Raw genomic sequence first — 15,913 nt, 5'->3', positions numbered from 1 at the left:
GAAACAGCTGCCTGGTGTGGCTCCCCCTGTCAGGTCCTCCCAACACAGACCATTGGGCCAGCCTCAGAACTCCTCCCAATTGTGGTGTATGTGTGGACACCAGTGCACAGGCTGGATGGAGGAGAAGCTGCTGGCTAAAGTACAATTTCCCTGAAAAGAGGAAGGAAGGGGGAGTGGGATGTGTCCCTTCTATTTCTAGTGAAAATAACAAAACTCCTAACCTACCCCAAGCCCCTTTGCCCTTGCTTCCTTCTGGTTTGAGAGAAAGTGAGGTATTCAGTATCAACTCTTCCTCTGGAGAATGGGGCTAGGACATGCACTGAGCGTTGTTGCACTTTCTTAGGCAGGGAGGTATGTTTGAGCCAGGAGGCCTATAAGTAGAGCCTATTTGAGCAGGTACCATACCACCTCCCCTTCCAGTTCCCCAAAGGAGATGCCCAGACAGACATTATGATTATTATATTTTTTTCAATGCCAGTGCTGCTCAGCCCTCAGCATAACTTCAGTTTTCATGAAATAAAAACACTGACTATATAAAATTTTACTTTTCTGAAACTGAAATCTGAGGTCAGGTCAAAGTTATTTCTTTCCCATGAACTTGAACCTGTGTTCCATTAAGAGAGTTTAAGGTTCTGCAAGTGGAGGGAACTGTGCTTGGGTCCTGCCTACAAGTCACAGTAGCATCACCTCACAGCTGTGCGTGTGTCTGTGTGTGTTTGTGTCTGTGTGTATGTCTCAACCCCCAGCATAAGTTAAAAGGCTTAAGACAGTGGTTGACCCAGATTGCCATACAGGTCAGGTCTGCGATGCTGGAACACAGGCAGGTGTTGTCGTATCTGTTGTAGAAAGTTGAGATCAATTCTGGCAAGGCAGAGGCCTGGTCCCTCAGAGCAGCTGGCCACCACTGTACCCCAGGGGTCCACCACCATGCTGTGCCCGTAACTTGTTCTTGTCTCGTGGTGGCGTCCACACTGTGCTGCTGCTATCACGTAGCACTGAGATTCAATGGCACGGGCCCGCAGCAACACCTGAGAATATGAAGTGTTCATTCAATTACATATAGCAATTAACACAAAAAAGCGGGCTGGCTCTACAGGCCAATCTGCCCCGACCATTCTGCTAGTCAACGTGACTCACACCTATCTGAGGATGGGAAGGAAAGAAAAAACCTTTCGAGTAGAAAGAACAGAGGAGGAGAGCAAGGCTTGGTTTTTTGGGTTTTGTTGTGTTTTTGAGGTAAGGTCTCACTGTGTAACCCTGGCTGGCCTGGAACCTAGAGATCTGCCTGCCTCTGCTACCAGGTGTGTGCCACCACTGCCTGGCTTCTATTTTTGTTTTGTTTTGTTTTGTTTTTGTTGTTTTGTTTTGAGTCAAGGTACCACTATGTAGAACATGATGGCCTTGAGCCTGTGGCAAACCTCTAGAGTACTTGGAGTTTAGCTTTGTGGCACCCACCACTCTACTAAGAGTAAGATTAAAAGGAGTCATTATGTTTTGAAGAAGCATTCTCTTACCTCCCAGTGGGCAGGACCTGTAACGGATCCAAAGGCTGAAGGATAAGTCAGTATTTCTGCCCCAGCTTGAGCCAATTTCAGAGAAAGTTCAGGGAACCGCATGTCATAACAGATTGCTAGACCAACCTGAAATGAAAAACAACCCACTCACCTTCCCTGCCCCATTCATCATAACATCAAGTACCTTCATCTTTCAACTCCCAAGGGGGATGGTACGTTTTCAATGTATTCCTATTTCCTTTTTAACTCCCACCTTCCCTGCTGGTGTGCTGATTGGTGGCTCAAGAATGGTTCCAGGCATGGTAGAGTTGCTTTCCCGCATAGGCCCCTGACCTGGGATCTCTACATCGCATAGATGTGTCTTCCTGTAAGTGGCCACTACTAGTCCTAGAGTAAGAGATACAGAGAAAATACTCAGAACAGACACTCTAGAAGCCCAGCTTAGTTCTCCCAAAGAGTTAATTTATACGCTAAGATCAGAAGTACAAAACCCACTAAAGCCAAATAGTTGAGAAAATAATGCTGAAGGATCTGAGTTGAAGGTAGAAAAGCCTGGAAAGAGACAAGCTAAAATGTTATTAAGTCTCACCCTTGTTGTTCAGAAGCACATGACAATTGTAGATTTTCTGAGTCTGCTCCCAGTCTTGGCCACGCTCATGGAAACCACCCAAGGACAGCCAGATTCCACATTCCCTGGGGGAGAAGGGACACTGACAACTCTACTCAAGGCGCTACCCCCTTTATGTGGCAATCCAGGAACAATACCCGGTAATGATTCTACTTCCCTCCCACCCTTGTACCTGGCAAGCTGGCTATATCGTCCCAGAAGGTCCCCATCCAGTGGTTCAGACAGCTGTAATGTCTCGGCAGGATTTCGTGCAATGAAGTCAAATGCCTCAGGCAGAAAAGCCAGGCAAGCACCCAGTCTGGCCGCCTCTAGAACCAGCTCAGCACATGTTTTAAAGTTCTCTTGCTTGTTTGGTGTTGATGTTACCTGGCACACAGCCACCAGGGGCAGCTCCCAGGAAGTTGAGGAGGACACCTCCATAGCTCTGGGCCTGTGAATAGCACGGGCAGTGTTCTCAGATTTGCTAGCACGGAGAAACCCAGAGGCTCAAGTGGGATGGGGCCACAGACCTAGATGTTTTTCTTTTTTGAGACAGGGTGTTTTGTAGCCCAGCCAGGTCTTGTTATGTAGCTGAGGATGACCTTAAACTGCTGCCTGCTTCCCAAGTGCTGAGATTACAGGTGTGTCCCACCATCCCTAGTGACTTCTTTCCATTCTTTCAGAGCATAATAACCCCAGAGCTACTGGTGTTCACTTATTAAATGTTTGGTGGGTGGCAGACAACTTTGTCTCCCCACACTGCAGTTATAAACACGGATTGAGCGGCAATGTGCCAGGCAGAGAACAAGAAAATATGTTACCTGGGCTGAGTACAAAGTACCGAGATTCGAGGCAATCTGTTTCCGGTACACAAAAGGGACAGGAGTTGGCGAGGAGGCCTGGTGATGAAGCCCAGCCTGAAGAGGGTGAAAAATCAGGACACCTAACCTTCCTTCAAGTAGTATGTTTCTAGAATTCTCTGTCATTTCCAGGCCTGGCCAGTAATCCCCTCCCCCAAGGCTTCAAAAACATCCCCCCACACGATTAGCTGTGGAAAGAGGTCGTAAAAGGGAAACATGGGAGAGGAGACTGATCCGAGCCTCAATACCTCAACTTCCAGTGATCTCACATTAAAACTGAAGCCCCTTTCCTCTGCCAAACGTTTCCGCGGTTCAAGTCATCTCATGGAACCTTCCTCGCTTCCCCAATTCTCTCTTCTCGGCTGTGCCACCTGCACAGCTTTATAGGCTCAACGCGTATCTCTCCCCTTACAGCAGTATCTCGAAAGGCAAGTTCACTCTCCCTAGATCGCCACCATCTCGAGGTGGGCAGGGGGCTCCGGACCAGATCCCAACCCTGGACCCCGCCCTCTGATTAGCGCGCCCTTCCCCGCCTCTCCCTGGGGCAAGAATCTCTGTTGCACAAGTTAAAGCACCGTAGGTGGAATTCACCGCAGCGGGCAGGGTTGGGGAGTAGGTCCTACATGAAGCCACCGCCAAAACCATTCGCAGGGTCGACCAGAGGAGCTTCCTGGAGCCAGAAGCGCAGGGGCAAGTGGGTGGTAACTACCAGACCGGATGTGACGCAGTGGGAGTGCGCAGGCCGGAAAGCTCGCAGGTGGCGAAGATGGCGGACAGCAGCGGTCGTGTGAGCAAGAGCAGCGGGAGCAGCACCGGGAAGGGGGCGGTGTCGGCCGAACAGGTGAGCATCCGCGAGCGCCGAGGGCAGCTCGGCCGGTGTCGAGTTCGTGCAGGAAACGGGGTCTGTGGCTTGTACCGGCCCTCAGCCCTTTCCACGTTCTCCGTGTCGCACTCGCGGAGGGAGGCGATCACGACCCCTGCTAGGGCATGCGGAGGTGGGTGTGCAGAGGAGAGCCACGTCCGCAGGCTGCAGCGGGAGCCCAGTGGGAAAGCCCTGAGCTGCGGGAGCTGGGAGGGTGTCCAGGGCCCCAAGGTGATGGGGTCGTCGTTTCCCCCGTCTCCGAGCTACTGGGAGGCGGGCCTGCTTCGGCGTTGCATCTAGTAACGAACCCCAGAGGTTATTAGTCGGGGAATTGTTTAGTCTGTGACTCTAAAACCGCGCTCACCATCGCCCACGCGCTGCAAAACCACGTGACTCAGACTCGACCGCTTCAGTCTTCTGTAACTATTTTTTTTCTGGTTTTTCGGGACAGGGTTTCTCTGTAGCTTTGGAGCCTATCCTGGCACTCGCTCTGGAGACCAGTCTGGCCTCGAACTCACAGAGATCCGCCTGCCTCTGCCTCCCGAGTGCTGGGATTAAAGGTGTGAGCCACCAACGCCCGGCCTTCTGTAACTATTTTAACTAAGGAGTCTTTAGTAGATTGGCTTTGTGGTTTAGTTTGGTTTGTTTGATGGTTGGTTGGCCTTGGGGTCGGGGGTGGAAGTTGCGACGGGGTCGCTCTATGCAGTCTTGACTTTTCTGAAATACACAGTGTAGACCAGGCTGGCCTGGAACTCAAGAGATCCGCTTGTCCCTGCTCCTGCCTCTCGAATTCTGAGATTAATAGCCTGTGTCACTAAGCCGGGCCAGGATTGTTTGGTCTTTTGAGACATGATCTCACTAAGTAGCCCAGGTTGGCCTCGAACTCGCTCACTGTGTTCTCGGAGTGGAGATTGACTTTTTAGAAGAGACCGGAAACCCTTTTCTAATCTAAGTTTGCCCCCACCCCAATACATCGGGATATGTCTGACTAATCAGAAAGCCCTTTGTGGTATGAGAACCGTGCCTTGTTAATCGTGGGACTAGTATTTAATCGATAGTAGAAGGAAAAAAAAACCACACAATTGAAATGAAAAGAATTGAGGCTAGGGATATAGCTTAGTGGGCCAAATGGGAGAGCCCTGAAGTGTAGGACATGGGAGGGTGTTAATTAATTGTTGAACACTCAGTACAGTCAGGTAAAGGTAGCCGAATAAAGAGTTTAAAACCTGCCCTATCAAAGAGCATATCTATTGGGACAAAAGGGGGATTTTCATAATTCTACTTCGAGGCAGAAAATAAGTGTTCTAAGAGAAGTAAAATGCATTGAAATTTGGAGGTAGCCTCCAATATAGTGGCTAATACTTTTATTGAGGGTCTGTCTTGTGTTAGGCTCTGCTGAACACAGAGAAACTGGTAAATGAAACAGACCTTATCTTCAACTTGGTCAAAGATCCCTAGAAATACAAGACAGCCGAGTGTGATGGCTCATACCTGTAATCCGGCTGGATTACCATGTCCATTCCAGGCTAAGCCTGGGCTACAGAGTGAAACAGTTGTAAAAACAAACATGACAGAAAGACAAATAAAACAATGAGAGTTTTAAAAAAAATTATTTTATGGGCTTGGTGATGGTGGTGCACCATTTTGTCTTAGCACTTGGGAGGCAGAGGCAGGAGGATCTCTTGAGTTCAAGGCCAGCTTGGTCTGCAGAGCTAGTTTAGTTTCAGGACAGCCAAGACTATACAGAGAAATCCTGTTTTGAAGAAAACAAACAAACAAACAAATAAATGCTGGTAAAGGCCCCTTGAGATGGCTTTTGCAGAGGCCCAAGTTTGATTCCCAGCACCCATCCATGTTGCTTGTCTCACAATTCCCCATCACCTTGGCTCAAGGGAATCCAACGCCCTGTTCTGGCCTCCAAGGCAACTCCACTTGAGTGCACATGCTATCACACAGACACACAAACATGCACATAATCTAAACAGTTTTTTTGTTTGTTTTTGTTATTTTGTTTCAGGACATAGTTTCTTTGTGTAGCCCTGGCTGTCCTGGAACTAGCTCTGTAGACCAGTCCCTGTATTTGAGAGAGATGTAGAGGCAAGAGAATTAGGAGTTCAAGTTCATCTACTCAAAGTAAATTTGAGTGTGGGTTACATGAGATTCTGTCTCAAAAAGATAAGAAAAATCCCTGTCACTTGACAGTCAAAGTTCAATGTGTGTTTTGGAGAGGACAAACCCTACTAAAACATAGCTTTATACCCCTTAGTCCCAAAACTTGTGCCCTTACAATGCAAAATACGATTATTCTGCCCCAATAGTCCCCAGAGTCTTAATTTGTTCCAGTACTAACTCAAGATTCCAGGGTCGTTTGTGCAGGGAAAAGTAGCTCATCTCCTTCCAGCATGTAATGCAGAGGCAGGCAAAGAGAGAAGTAGGCCAGAAAGGTAGGTGGGGGTGGGTGGGTGGGTGGGTGGGTGTGTGTGTGTGTGTGTGTGTGTGTGTGTAAAACAAGCCTTAAGTCTGATTCCAAGAGAGCAGGCATTGTCTTACAATTCTATAACAATTTTTCTCCATGTGCCATTTGGAAACCCTGGGGCAGGGATTGGGCCTCTAAAATGCTGGGCAGCTCCACATCTATGGGTTTGTTGGGCTCAGACCATGCTTCATGCTCTTTCCCAGGCAGACAGTGTACATTGACGATTGCTGTACTATTAGGGAGCTGGTAGCTGCCTGACATTCTGAGTGCTGGGACTGAAGGCAGATTGAGCCTTGACAAAAGACAGTTGGATTATGCAGTTACAGAGAAGGCTATTCAAGATCTTGGGGAGAATAGTTTGGTAAACAATAGTACCACACAAAAGACAGAAGGTAATTGAAATTAAATTGGATACAATAAGTATGGAGTGGTCCTCAAAGTTAGAAGAGAAGGGATAGAGTGGTAAGATCAAGAAGGTTTTCTGTGAGAGTTAAGCTACCTTTATTATAAGGAGGGCACTAAAACTAGTAATCCCAGCACCCAGGAGGAGGTGGGAGGCTCAGGAGTTCAAGGTCACCTTTGATTATGGAGCACAGTAGGACAGCCTGGCCACTAGAGACTTTGTCTCAGAACCCATAAAAACTAAGGGAGGTTGGAAAGGAGGCAGGCAGGGGAGCAGTCTCTGGGGAAGTATGTTTCAGGTGGATTCAGTCAGAATTCTCTCCCTATTCGATTTTTCCAGTATCCAATCAAGAAGAAATGACATGTAACATAGCCAGAAACAACATAGTAATAGAAAAAGGTTCTTTGTTTTAGGGAAGCCTGTATTTAAGTGCCAGCTCTGCAGATCACTCTGAAAACCAACTCCTTGTACCCGGGGCATTGGGCTCTTAATTTATAAATTAAGGTACATGTTTTATAGTTGTGTCCCCCGAACGAGGCTGTAAATTGAACCCTGGCACATAAAGGGCAAGTGCTCTACCACTGAGCTGTACCATAATCTGTTTGCATTTTTTAGAGATAAATGAGACTACCATACACAGTAGGTGCTCTTAACTTTCCACACTGTGGAAAGCAGTTGTAGGTCATGAAGGGGTTACATGTCTACAGATAGGTTATATTTGCATATTTAAATTTTTCTGAGTGGTAACATAAAAGAAGAAGGCAGGTTATATAGTGACAAATAACACCAATATAAATAGAGAAGACTTGGGGTTGGATGTGTAGCTCAGTTGGTAGAGCGCTTGCCTTCTATGCACGAGGCCTTGGGTTGAATAGGTGGCATTGAATCTCATACTGAATATAATGGGTACTCTGTATTCCTAGCAGGACTTGAGAGGTGGAGGCAAGAGGATCACATAGCAAATTTGAGGTCATCTTGGGCTATATGGGACAAAAAAAGTAAAAAAAAAATAGAAAAGATTTTGTGTTGGGGGGGCTGTGTTGATGATCCTGGGTGGTTGTGGTGCATGCATTTGTCCCAGCACTAGGAGGCTGGGATCCCTGAGTTCAAGGTCAGCCTGGTCTGCACAGCAAGTTCCAGGACAGCCAAGGCTACACCAAGAAACGCTGTCTTGAACACTGCCTCCCCCCCAAAAAAAAACCCAACCCAACAACAAAAACTACATAAAGCCAATCTAAAAAGAAATTTTTAAATATTTTATGGGAGCTGAAGAGATGGCTCAGTGGTTGAGAACGCTGGCCGCTCTTCAGAGGTCTTAGGTTCAATTCCTGGCAACCACATGGCTCACAACTGTCTATAGTGAGATCTGATGCCCTCTTCTGGCTTAAACTTGCACATGCAGCTAGAGCACTTACACATGGAAATAAATATTTAAAAACCAACAGGGAATAAGGAAGAGAAGAATTAGATGTAGGCATGGGGCAGAAGACCACTAGAAAATTTGTGTTTTAGAAGGAACAATGGGGATTCTGAGGCATGGGAATGGAGCTAGACTGTTCTCATTCCCTGGGGACCCCAGAGATGGCAGCTTCAAATTGGCAGATTGTGCATCCCTCTTCGAGTTATGTCCAAGTTAGCTGCTGACAATGCATTTACTTTACTGTAGTTACAGCTGAATTTTTCCACAACTGGGGATAATTCACACATTTCAGTAGATTTATTTTAGTTCATATCCTGAAAGACAACAACAGAAAGTGGTTCATATTATACTGGAATAAAGAAATAGGGTAGGGGCTGGGATAGCTTACTGGTAGATGCCTTCTTAGCATGCTCCAAGCCCTGGGCCTGATCTCCGGTGCTACAGTGAAAGGGTGGAGATAGGTGTGTGAAGGAAACAGGTGGCTATTAGTAAGAATGTTGGCTACGAGTGTGGCACCACATATATCCACAAGAGGGCGCCATTTGGTGCTGGGAGAACATTTAGAATCTGGTTTAGTCCCCGGATTACTTTTACTTTCTGGGGGCAGGGGGAGGACTTTTCCATTTCTTTCTTTCCTCATCTTCCCTTCCTCTCTTATCTTCTCCCCACTGGCTTTCTCACCTCCTCCTCCTTTTAAAAGACAGGGTTTCGATCCCAGGTGGCTTTGAACTCATGATCCTCCTGCCTCAGTCTCCTCAGTACTGAGATTATGGGCTTGAGGCACTAAGCTAAGCTCCTTTTTAAAAAACAAACAAACAAACAACTTGTTTGTCCTTTTTTTTATTCCCCTCTTCTAGTTTTTCAGGACACTTTATCACTCTGTAGTAGCCCTGACTAGCCTAGAACTTAACAGGATGTCTGGGAGTGCTGAGATTACAGGTGTTGAGCACCCATACCTGTTTTAATGAGTGTTTTTGAAGAGCAACAGGTAGTTTGCAAAATTGAGCACAAAGGGCTAATTAGACTAAAGTTCAAGAACTGGGACCGCTTTAAGGAATCCAGGAATAGGAGTGGAAGGTCACCTCTTTGTAAGCACAGTATTGTAGCTCCAACTGCTTTCATTCTGCCTTTGTCTCTACCCACAACTCAAATATCTGGAAAAAGCTGGCATAGACTACTAACCTCTAGGATCAAGGGGGCAAGGGTTTTGTGATTGGCTGCCTACAGAAACCTGTTTAGCCAAGTTAAAGAGGTAGTTCCACATTGGATGGGGGATAGTTAGCAAACCATGTATGAGGTACTTTTTGTTGTTGGTAATGGTGCTGGAGTTTATATAGTGCCTCTTGCGTGCTAAGGCACCTTTCACGGAGTTGTGCCTCCAGCCCTGAACTATTATTAAAAGACTTAAGTGGCTTAATGGGTAAAGCACTTTCTGCATAAGTCTGGCCACTGGAGTTTGGTCCCTAGAACTCACAGTTGGAGGAGAGAATGGACCTTCCAGAGTTGTCCCTTCTTTCCAGAGTTCAGTTCCCAGTGCCCACACCCAGAAGCTCACGGCTACCTGTAACTGTAAGCCGGGCGGTGGTGGCACATGCCTTTAGTCCCAGCACTCAGGAGGCAGAGGCAGGCAGATCTCTGTGAATGAGACCAGCCTGGTGTACAAGAGCTAGTTCCAGGACAGTCTCCAAAGCCACAGAGAAACCCTGTCTCAAAAACAAAAACTAAACAAAAGGCAAAGATTGAGAAGATGATGGTTTGGTGCTTGAGTACATAGGGTTCTAGAGGACCCAGGTTTGATTTTCAGCACCCATATCAGGCCTGCAACTCCAGTGCCGCAGAATCCAACCCCCTCTCTTGGTCTCTGTGTGCACAAACACACACATATCCATAGAGTTAAAAATAAAAACCTCTGGGGGGGTGGAAACTGGCAAGAAGGCTCAGGGTTAAAAGAACTTGGCTCTTGAATAGGACACAGGTTCAGTTTCCAACACCCACGTGGTGGCTTACAACCATCTGTAACTCCAGTTTCAGGGGACCCGATGCCCTCTTCTGGCCTATGGGCACACACAGTACACGTACATATAGACTTGCAGGCATAACACTCATAAACATAGAATAAATGAATACATGGGGGGAATAAAAAATCTACCTTGCCATTCTGGCATTTTCACTGTCTCATCTCTCATCTTTTCTCTCTCATGCTCCTAGGTAATTGCTGGCTTTAATCGCCTTCGGCAGGAACAGAGGGGCTTGGCATCCAAAGCTGCTGAGCTAGAGATGGAATTGAATGAACACAGGTAAGACAGTCAGAGAAACAATAGAACAATTGGATGGACCTTTTTGAGGGAGGGTTGCAGTAGAGTGGTGCTGAATTTTGGGGTCTTGTTCTCCTACCCTAGCCTAGTGATTGATACCCTGAAGGAAGTGGATGAGACCCGCAGGTGCTACCGGATGGTTGGCGGCGTGCTGGTAGAGCGGACTGTCAAAGAGGTGCTGCCTGCCTTGGAAGGCAACAAAGAGCAGGTGAGCAAGGATTCCCCAGGAGGAGTTTGGGCAACCAAGAGGTTAAACGGGGGTGACCAGAGATTTAGGGAATGTGAGGGAGGAAAGTCCGGGCAGAAATTCATGTTGAAGATAGTCTACAGTCTGTTAGTCTGTGCACTTTATACGTTTACAGAGTCCCAACTCCTTCCATGAGGAGCTGTTGGCTGTGTGCCCTTTCCATAGTCTCTTTGATGTGGTTGAGCTGGGAGGAGGGTGGGTAGAGCAGTGTTTCTCACAGTGTAGTCCATGGATACCTGAACCAAAATCACCTGAAGAACTAGTTTTAACAGTGCTGCAGATCAAATCCAGGGCCTTATGAATAATGAAAGGTCTAAGAACTCTGCCACTGAGGTACACCTCCAGTCAAGAATCAGTTTAAAATGCAACTTCATAGGCTCTCTTTGGATAACTGAACCAGGCCTTTAAAGATACCATGAGTGACATTTTAAAAGGAGAAAGAGTACTGACTGGGTGGCATACATTGGTGATTAACTTGCTATGATGAGTCAGGGGAATCTTGGGTTTGAAGCCAGCCCCAGCTAGCTATAAATCAGTGCTTAAAAAAAAAAAAAATGTGACCTAAGAGAAGAAACCATAGTATGATGAATGATATTTTAAAAATAAGCAGCTCACCCTCCCTGGGGAGCTGTTGAAATTAAAGGTTGCTGGAGGGGAGGGGGGTCATTGTGTTCGGTGATACAGCCCCTGGTAAGTTGCTCATCCTCGGGTAGATAGCTCCAGCAGACCCATGCCCACAAGGATGGTCCTGGTTAAACACAGTGGGTCACAAAACAAGACAGAGATATGATTATGAGATGGGGGACTCACGGTAGAGGTGGACGAAACAGTGGTTAGAATATATTATATACATTTATGAAATTGTCGAAGAATAAATAACATAAGTAGCTCAGATGATTCCCTTGTATAAGACACTATGTTTGAGAAATCACATAAGAGTCTGGGCTTTCTTGATTCTTGGCTAAAGGTGAGATTGGTATTATCTTGTTTCACTTCCTCTAATCATAGTCCATTCCAGGTCAGGGAAGGGAGACGTGCAATCCTTCTATAACCTCTTTTCCTTACCTTCTAGATACAGAAGATCATCGAGACACTGTCACAGCAGCTTCAGGCAAAGGGGAAAGAACTCAATGAATTTCGGGAAAAGCACAACATTCGTCTTATGGGGGAAGATGAGAAGCCAGCAGCCAAGGAAAACTCAGAAGGGGCTGGGGCGAAGTCCAGCTCAGCAGGAGTGCTGGTCTCTTAGGAACTAAAGCCTCTGAATTTTTTTTTTTTTAACCCTGATTCCCACTTCTAATTTCTTTTTATTGTTGTTATTATTATTATTATTATTATTTTCTCTGCTATTGTGCTATTGTAATATTTTTTTGTTAATTAAATGTTTTGGTCAGAATGCTTAGCAGTAGCCTGAAACTTTCTCTCATTTAGGGCCGGCCACATTGAGGGCAAAAGATAGCATACAGCTGGGCATGGCGGCACCCATGCCCTAATTTTAGTGCTTGGAATACAACAGGAGGCAGATCTGAGTTCCAGGCCAGCCTGGTCTACATAATGAGTCCCAGGCCATCCAAGGCTACATATAGTGAGTCCATGTTTCAAATAAAACAAAAAATAATATATGATTTGCAGGTTTTGTTTCTGCCAGGTCAATGGCTCCCAGTATCAGAAATGCTTATACTTTGGCCTTTCCCTTGCAAGTAAAGGTGTCTACTTATTAAGTGCCCTCCTAAAAAGGATTCAGAGACAAAATGTTGATTCTCAGATTGGAATTTAATAAGTATTTGAAGTGGGGCAGGAGCTCTGACGAGAACGCTGTGTGGGTTTGCCGAAACAGGCTTGGCCATGTGCCTTTCTGACGTTCTTTAGACGAAGAGTTCCAGGATGCAAACCTGTGGGCTAGCTGTCTTGCCGTCCTCACCAAAACCCCCAACCAGATAAAGCTGGTCGTTCCAAAGGCAAGTGCGATGGCCCACACGCTTCAGTGTGCGGTCTGTGCAGGGGAAGTGGAGCCACAGAGGTGGAGACTTGCCTGTTGGGGGGAGAGTAGAGGGTGGTTATTGAGAGAGGGTGGTTATTGAGAGAGGGTACTTCATTCTCCTCTTCAACACGCCAAATGCTTGCCTGGTATTTTTCTCCTCATTTGATACGTTGGCCTTTTTAAATATTCTGTGTATGTAGTCAATTTTACTTTTTGTTTCTTGAAACGGCCTCACTGTGTTACCCTGGCTGGTCTCAAACTGTATGTAGACCAGGCTGGAAACTCCCAGAGATCCGCCTGCTTCTGCCTCCCAAATGCTGGGATTAAAGGTATGAACCATTATGCCTGGCTCTATTTTTTGTTTGTTTGTTTGTTTTTTTTTCAAGACAAGGTTTCTCTGTGTAGCCCTGGCTGACCTGGAACTCACTATATTGGGCCAGGCTTTCTTTTGGGCCACCAGCCAGCTCTCAAATAAAGATATGGAGACTTATTAGTTATGAATGCTTGGCCTTATCTTATGCTTGTCTCATTAGCTCTTATAATTTAAATTAACATGTTTCTCTTCACTTGTATTTTGCCTTGTGGCTTTTTGCCTTTCTTTCATTATGTACGTCTTGCTCTGTGTCTGGCTGGCAGCTGCCTGGTTGGCCCCAAGCATCTCCCTCTTTCTCCCGTCATTTTCTTTCCTCTTTCCTCTACTCTAGATACCTATTCTGCCTGCCACCAGCCCTGCCTATCCCTCCTTTGTCTAGCTATTGGCCATTCAGCTTTTTATTGACCAATCAGGTACCTAGGTACCTTACACTACACAGTCAAAGCAACACATCTTTACATCGTTGAACAAGTACACCATAAACAAATGTAATACATCCTTGCCACAACACTATATAGACCAGGCTGGCTTTTTTTTTTTTTTTTTTTTTTTTTTTTTTTTTTTTTCTTGAGACAGGGTTTCCCTGTATAGCTTTGGAGCCTGTCCTGGAACTAGCTCTTGTAGACCAGGCTAGTCTCAAACTCACAGAGATCCACCTGCCTCTGCCTCCCGGGTGCTGGGATTAAAGGTGTGCACCATCACCGCCCGGTCCAGGCTGGCTTTGAACTCACATAGATCTGCCTGCCTTCTGCCTCCCAAGGGCCAAGGTTAAAGGTGAGAGCCACCATATCTGGCTCTGTATATTTTGTTTGATGGTTTGGGTTCTGAGCTATCTTTCTGATCTATTGCATTTCTTGAACTTTTGTTGTTTTTAGACAGGGTTCCTATGTAGCTCTGGCTGTCCTGGAACTCACTTATGTAGACCAGGCTGGCCCTGAACTCAGAAATCTTCCTGCCTCTGCCTCTAGTGCATGCATCACCACACCCAGCCTGCATTTCTGTAACTCTTGTCAACTAATTTGTCTTCCACCACTCCATGTTTTTGTACTTTTCAGGTTCTCATGTCTTTCCCTCCTCCCTTCCTTCAAAGATTATTTTGGCTCTCACGGGTATCATAGATGTAGAGGTCATTGCAGATCGTGTCTCTAGCTCTGGTCAGAGTCTCACCACCAAACAGTACAGCGAAAGGTCCCACCACCGAACAGGAATGATGTCGCAGGCTCTGGGGTCCTTGCTGCAACCCCTGCCCACTGCTCACAAGCCTTGCGAGCTGTTCCATCAAACGAGGGGCAAGAGGTGGTTCCTCCTTTGGGGCGGAAAAGGAATTATCTGAAGGGTTTGCTCATCTAACTTCACCCTTCCTACTCTGAAATGGTGAATACCTTAATTTTCCCATGGCTCCATTGCCCTGCTACTTCGGGTTCAACTGAGTTGCAGCCCCCAAAGAGCAATAGCTGATGACCCGGGTGGGGTCCAGCAGTTGGCAGCAGGGCAGCACAGTGGCCGGATCGTGAGACCGTGTGGTAGCCTTCTTCCTCGTAGCTGTTGATACACAGAAATTCAGGCCTAAGTTGGGTTTTCTGAAACAAGTCGAATGTTTTACCGCTTTGCCAGAGTGCCCTAGTGGAAGAGAAAATCAGTCTTGGAGCAGATAGCTTTAAGTCATCTTGGAAATTGTAGATTCCAAGATGGGAGGTGCTGGGGGGGAGGACGGGAATAAATTACCAGTAAATTTGTTTAAGTTTTGTTTTCTAGAGTATAGAGAAAACAAACAAACGTTTAGGGCAAAGGTTGCTGTACCAATAAGTGCGGGTGCTGGGGTCCAACTTTAACGTGTAGATGCTTCCATAGCGTCGCTGAGTGCGGGTACCACCCTCTCTGCCAGACACTCGCAGCTCTCGGTCTGAGAGGCGAGTGCAGGTGTGACTGCTGAGGCCAGCAGGAGGGCAGTTGCCAGGGTTCGCAGTCCATACCTCCCAAAGTCCTCTCTCCGTGTCCAGAGCGGCCACCGTGGCTAAGCGACGTGACCCGTCCCAGCCACCCACCACGCATAGCCAACGTCCTCCCACCGGTGCCGCGTCGTGATGACTGCGAAGGGGACTGTCCCGGACTGGCAGTCGTACAGCTTGGCCCCTAGTTGGGTCAAACATTACAGTATCGCTGCTGGGCACTCTTGCACCACCTTCTAGGAGACCCCCTACCAGATAGAACCGTCCCTGCAGTTCGGTGCAAGAATGGAAGGCACGAGCCAGAAGCGCGTCCCGTGCCACTGGTCGCCAAGTCCAGGCCGAGCCCCTGGCTCGACCCAGGGATTCCGCCCCAGCCATGGGCCCAGCGGGGGGGGGGGGGGAGAGCAGTTGGGTCGCTTTAGATTACACCCCTTCACGCGGGGCCCAGCACTTCCTTCAGGCATGGGCTAGCTACCCCTCCAAGACGAGACCAGGTCCTTGCTCAAGATATCCATTCTCTACCGCTGTCGCCCAACAACCACTGCGGGGACTGCAATGCGGACTGCTGCAAACTGAAAGTCGCAAAGCGCCCGTTACCGTGGAAACAAGAGAGCTGGTTCGCTACCGCGATCTTACAGTGCTGTCGCCAGGGCAACGAGATATGGGAAAGCCAGTAAATATCCTAAAAGACTTGGGCTCAAAAATGGCTGGGAGCTGACAGTTCCTTTGAAGAACACAATAGTGGCAAATTAGTTTGTGATTATGACATTTGAGGTGCAGGTGTTGGGGGGGCATGCCCCGCCCCCTGCTGCAGAGTTTCCAACTTGGAATTTCCTCTAGGGATGAGTTAGGAAAGAAACAAGTCGCAGGTCAGAGTTGAGGGAATGGATGTGGACTAAGTGGCTT

The 15,913-nt window shown here is 47.2% G+C and overlaps 3 protein-coding genes across 13 annotated transcripts; 1 reads left to right on the top strand and 2 right to left on the bottom strand.

The window, feature by feature from the left end:
• Positions 1 to 440: 440 nt before the first annotated feature.
• Nit1 (nitrilase 1) lies at positions 441 to 3,720 on the bottom strand. 10 transcript variants are annotated; one of them, XM_027418993.2, is made up of 7 exons: positions 3,605 to 3,720; positions 2,943 to 3,038; positions 2,315 to 2,572; positions 2,104 to 2,207; positions 1,768 to 1,901; positions 1,515 to 1,640; positions 441 to 1,028 (listed from the first exon to the last, which is right to left on the bottom strand). In XM_027418993.2, coding segments are annotated over exons 1-7 (987 nt in total). In that variant the 5' UTR covers positions 3,607 to 3,720; the 3' UTR covers positions 441 to 761. The 10 variants fall into 10 exon arrangements, with proteins under 10 accessions (XP_027274794.1, XP_027274797.1, XP_027274801.1 ...); XM_027418996.2 differs by having other exon boundaries at positions 3,557 to 3,680; XM_027419000.2 differs by having other exon boundaries at positions 3,573 to 3,673.
• Positions 3,693 to 12,106, top strand: Pfdn2 (prefoldin subunit 2). Its single transcript, XM_027419006.2, has 4 exons — positions 3,693 to 3,822; positions 10,351 to 10,439; positions 10,542 to 10,665; positions 11,777 to 12,106. Exons 1-4 carry the CDS (start codon positions 3,748 to 3,750, stop codon positions 11,951 to 11,953), a joined length of 465 nt encoding a protein of 154 aa, XP_027274807.1. The 5' UTR covers positions 3,693 to 3,747; the 3' UTR covers positions 11,954 to 12,106.
• Positions 12,107 to 12,458: 352 nt separating this feature from the next.
• Klhdc9 (kelch domain containing 9) lies at positions 12,459 to 15,571 on the bottom strand. 2 transcript variants are annotated; one of them, XM_035445964.1, is made up of 4 exons: positions 14,859 to 15,571; positions 14,441 to 14,678; positions 14,166 to 14,364; positions 12,459 to 12,736 (listed from the first exon to the last, which is right to left on the bottom strand). In XM_035445964.1, the coding sequence occupies exons 1-4, from the start codon at positions 15,383 to 15,385 to the stop codon at positions 12,570 to 12,572; spliced, it is 1,131 nt and encodes a 376-aa protein (XP_035301855.1). In that variant the 5' UTR covers positions 15,386 to 15,571; the 3' UTR covers positions 12,459 to 12,569. The 2 variants fall into 2 exon arrangements, with proteins under 2 accessions (XP_035301855.1, XP_027274792.1); XM_027418991.2 differs by having other exon boundaries at positions 14,441 to 14,600.
• Positions 15,572 to 15,913: the final 342 nt, after the last annotated feature.

The sequence above is a fragment of the Cricetulus griseus genome, chromosome 5 (genome assembly GCF_003668045.3).
Source record: "Cricetulus griseus strain 17A/GY chromosome 5, alternate assembly CriGri-PICRH-1.0, whole genome shotgun sequence".
Taxonomy (NCBI): domain Eukaryota; kingdom Metazoa; phylum Chordata; class Mammalia; order Rodentia; family Cricetidae; genus Cricetulus; species Cricetulus griseus.
Note: the sequence above shows the minus strand (reverse complement) of the source record. Positions and strands in the feature narration are given on the sequence as shown.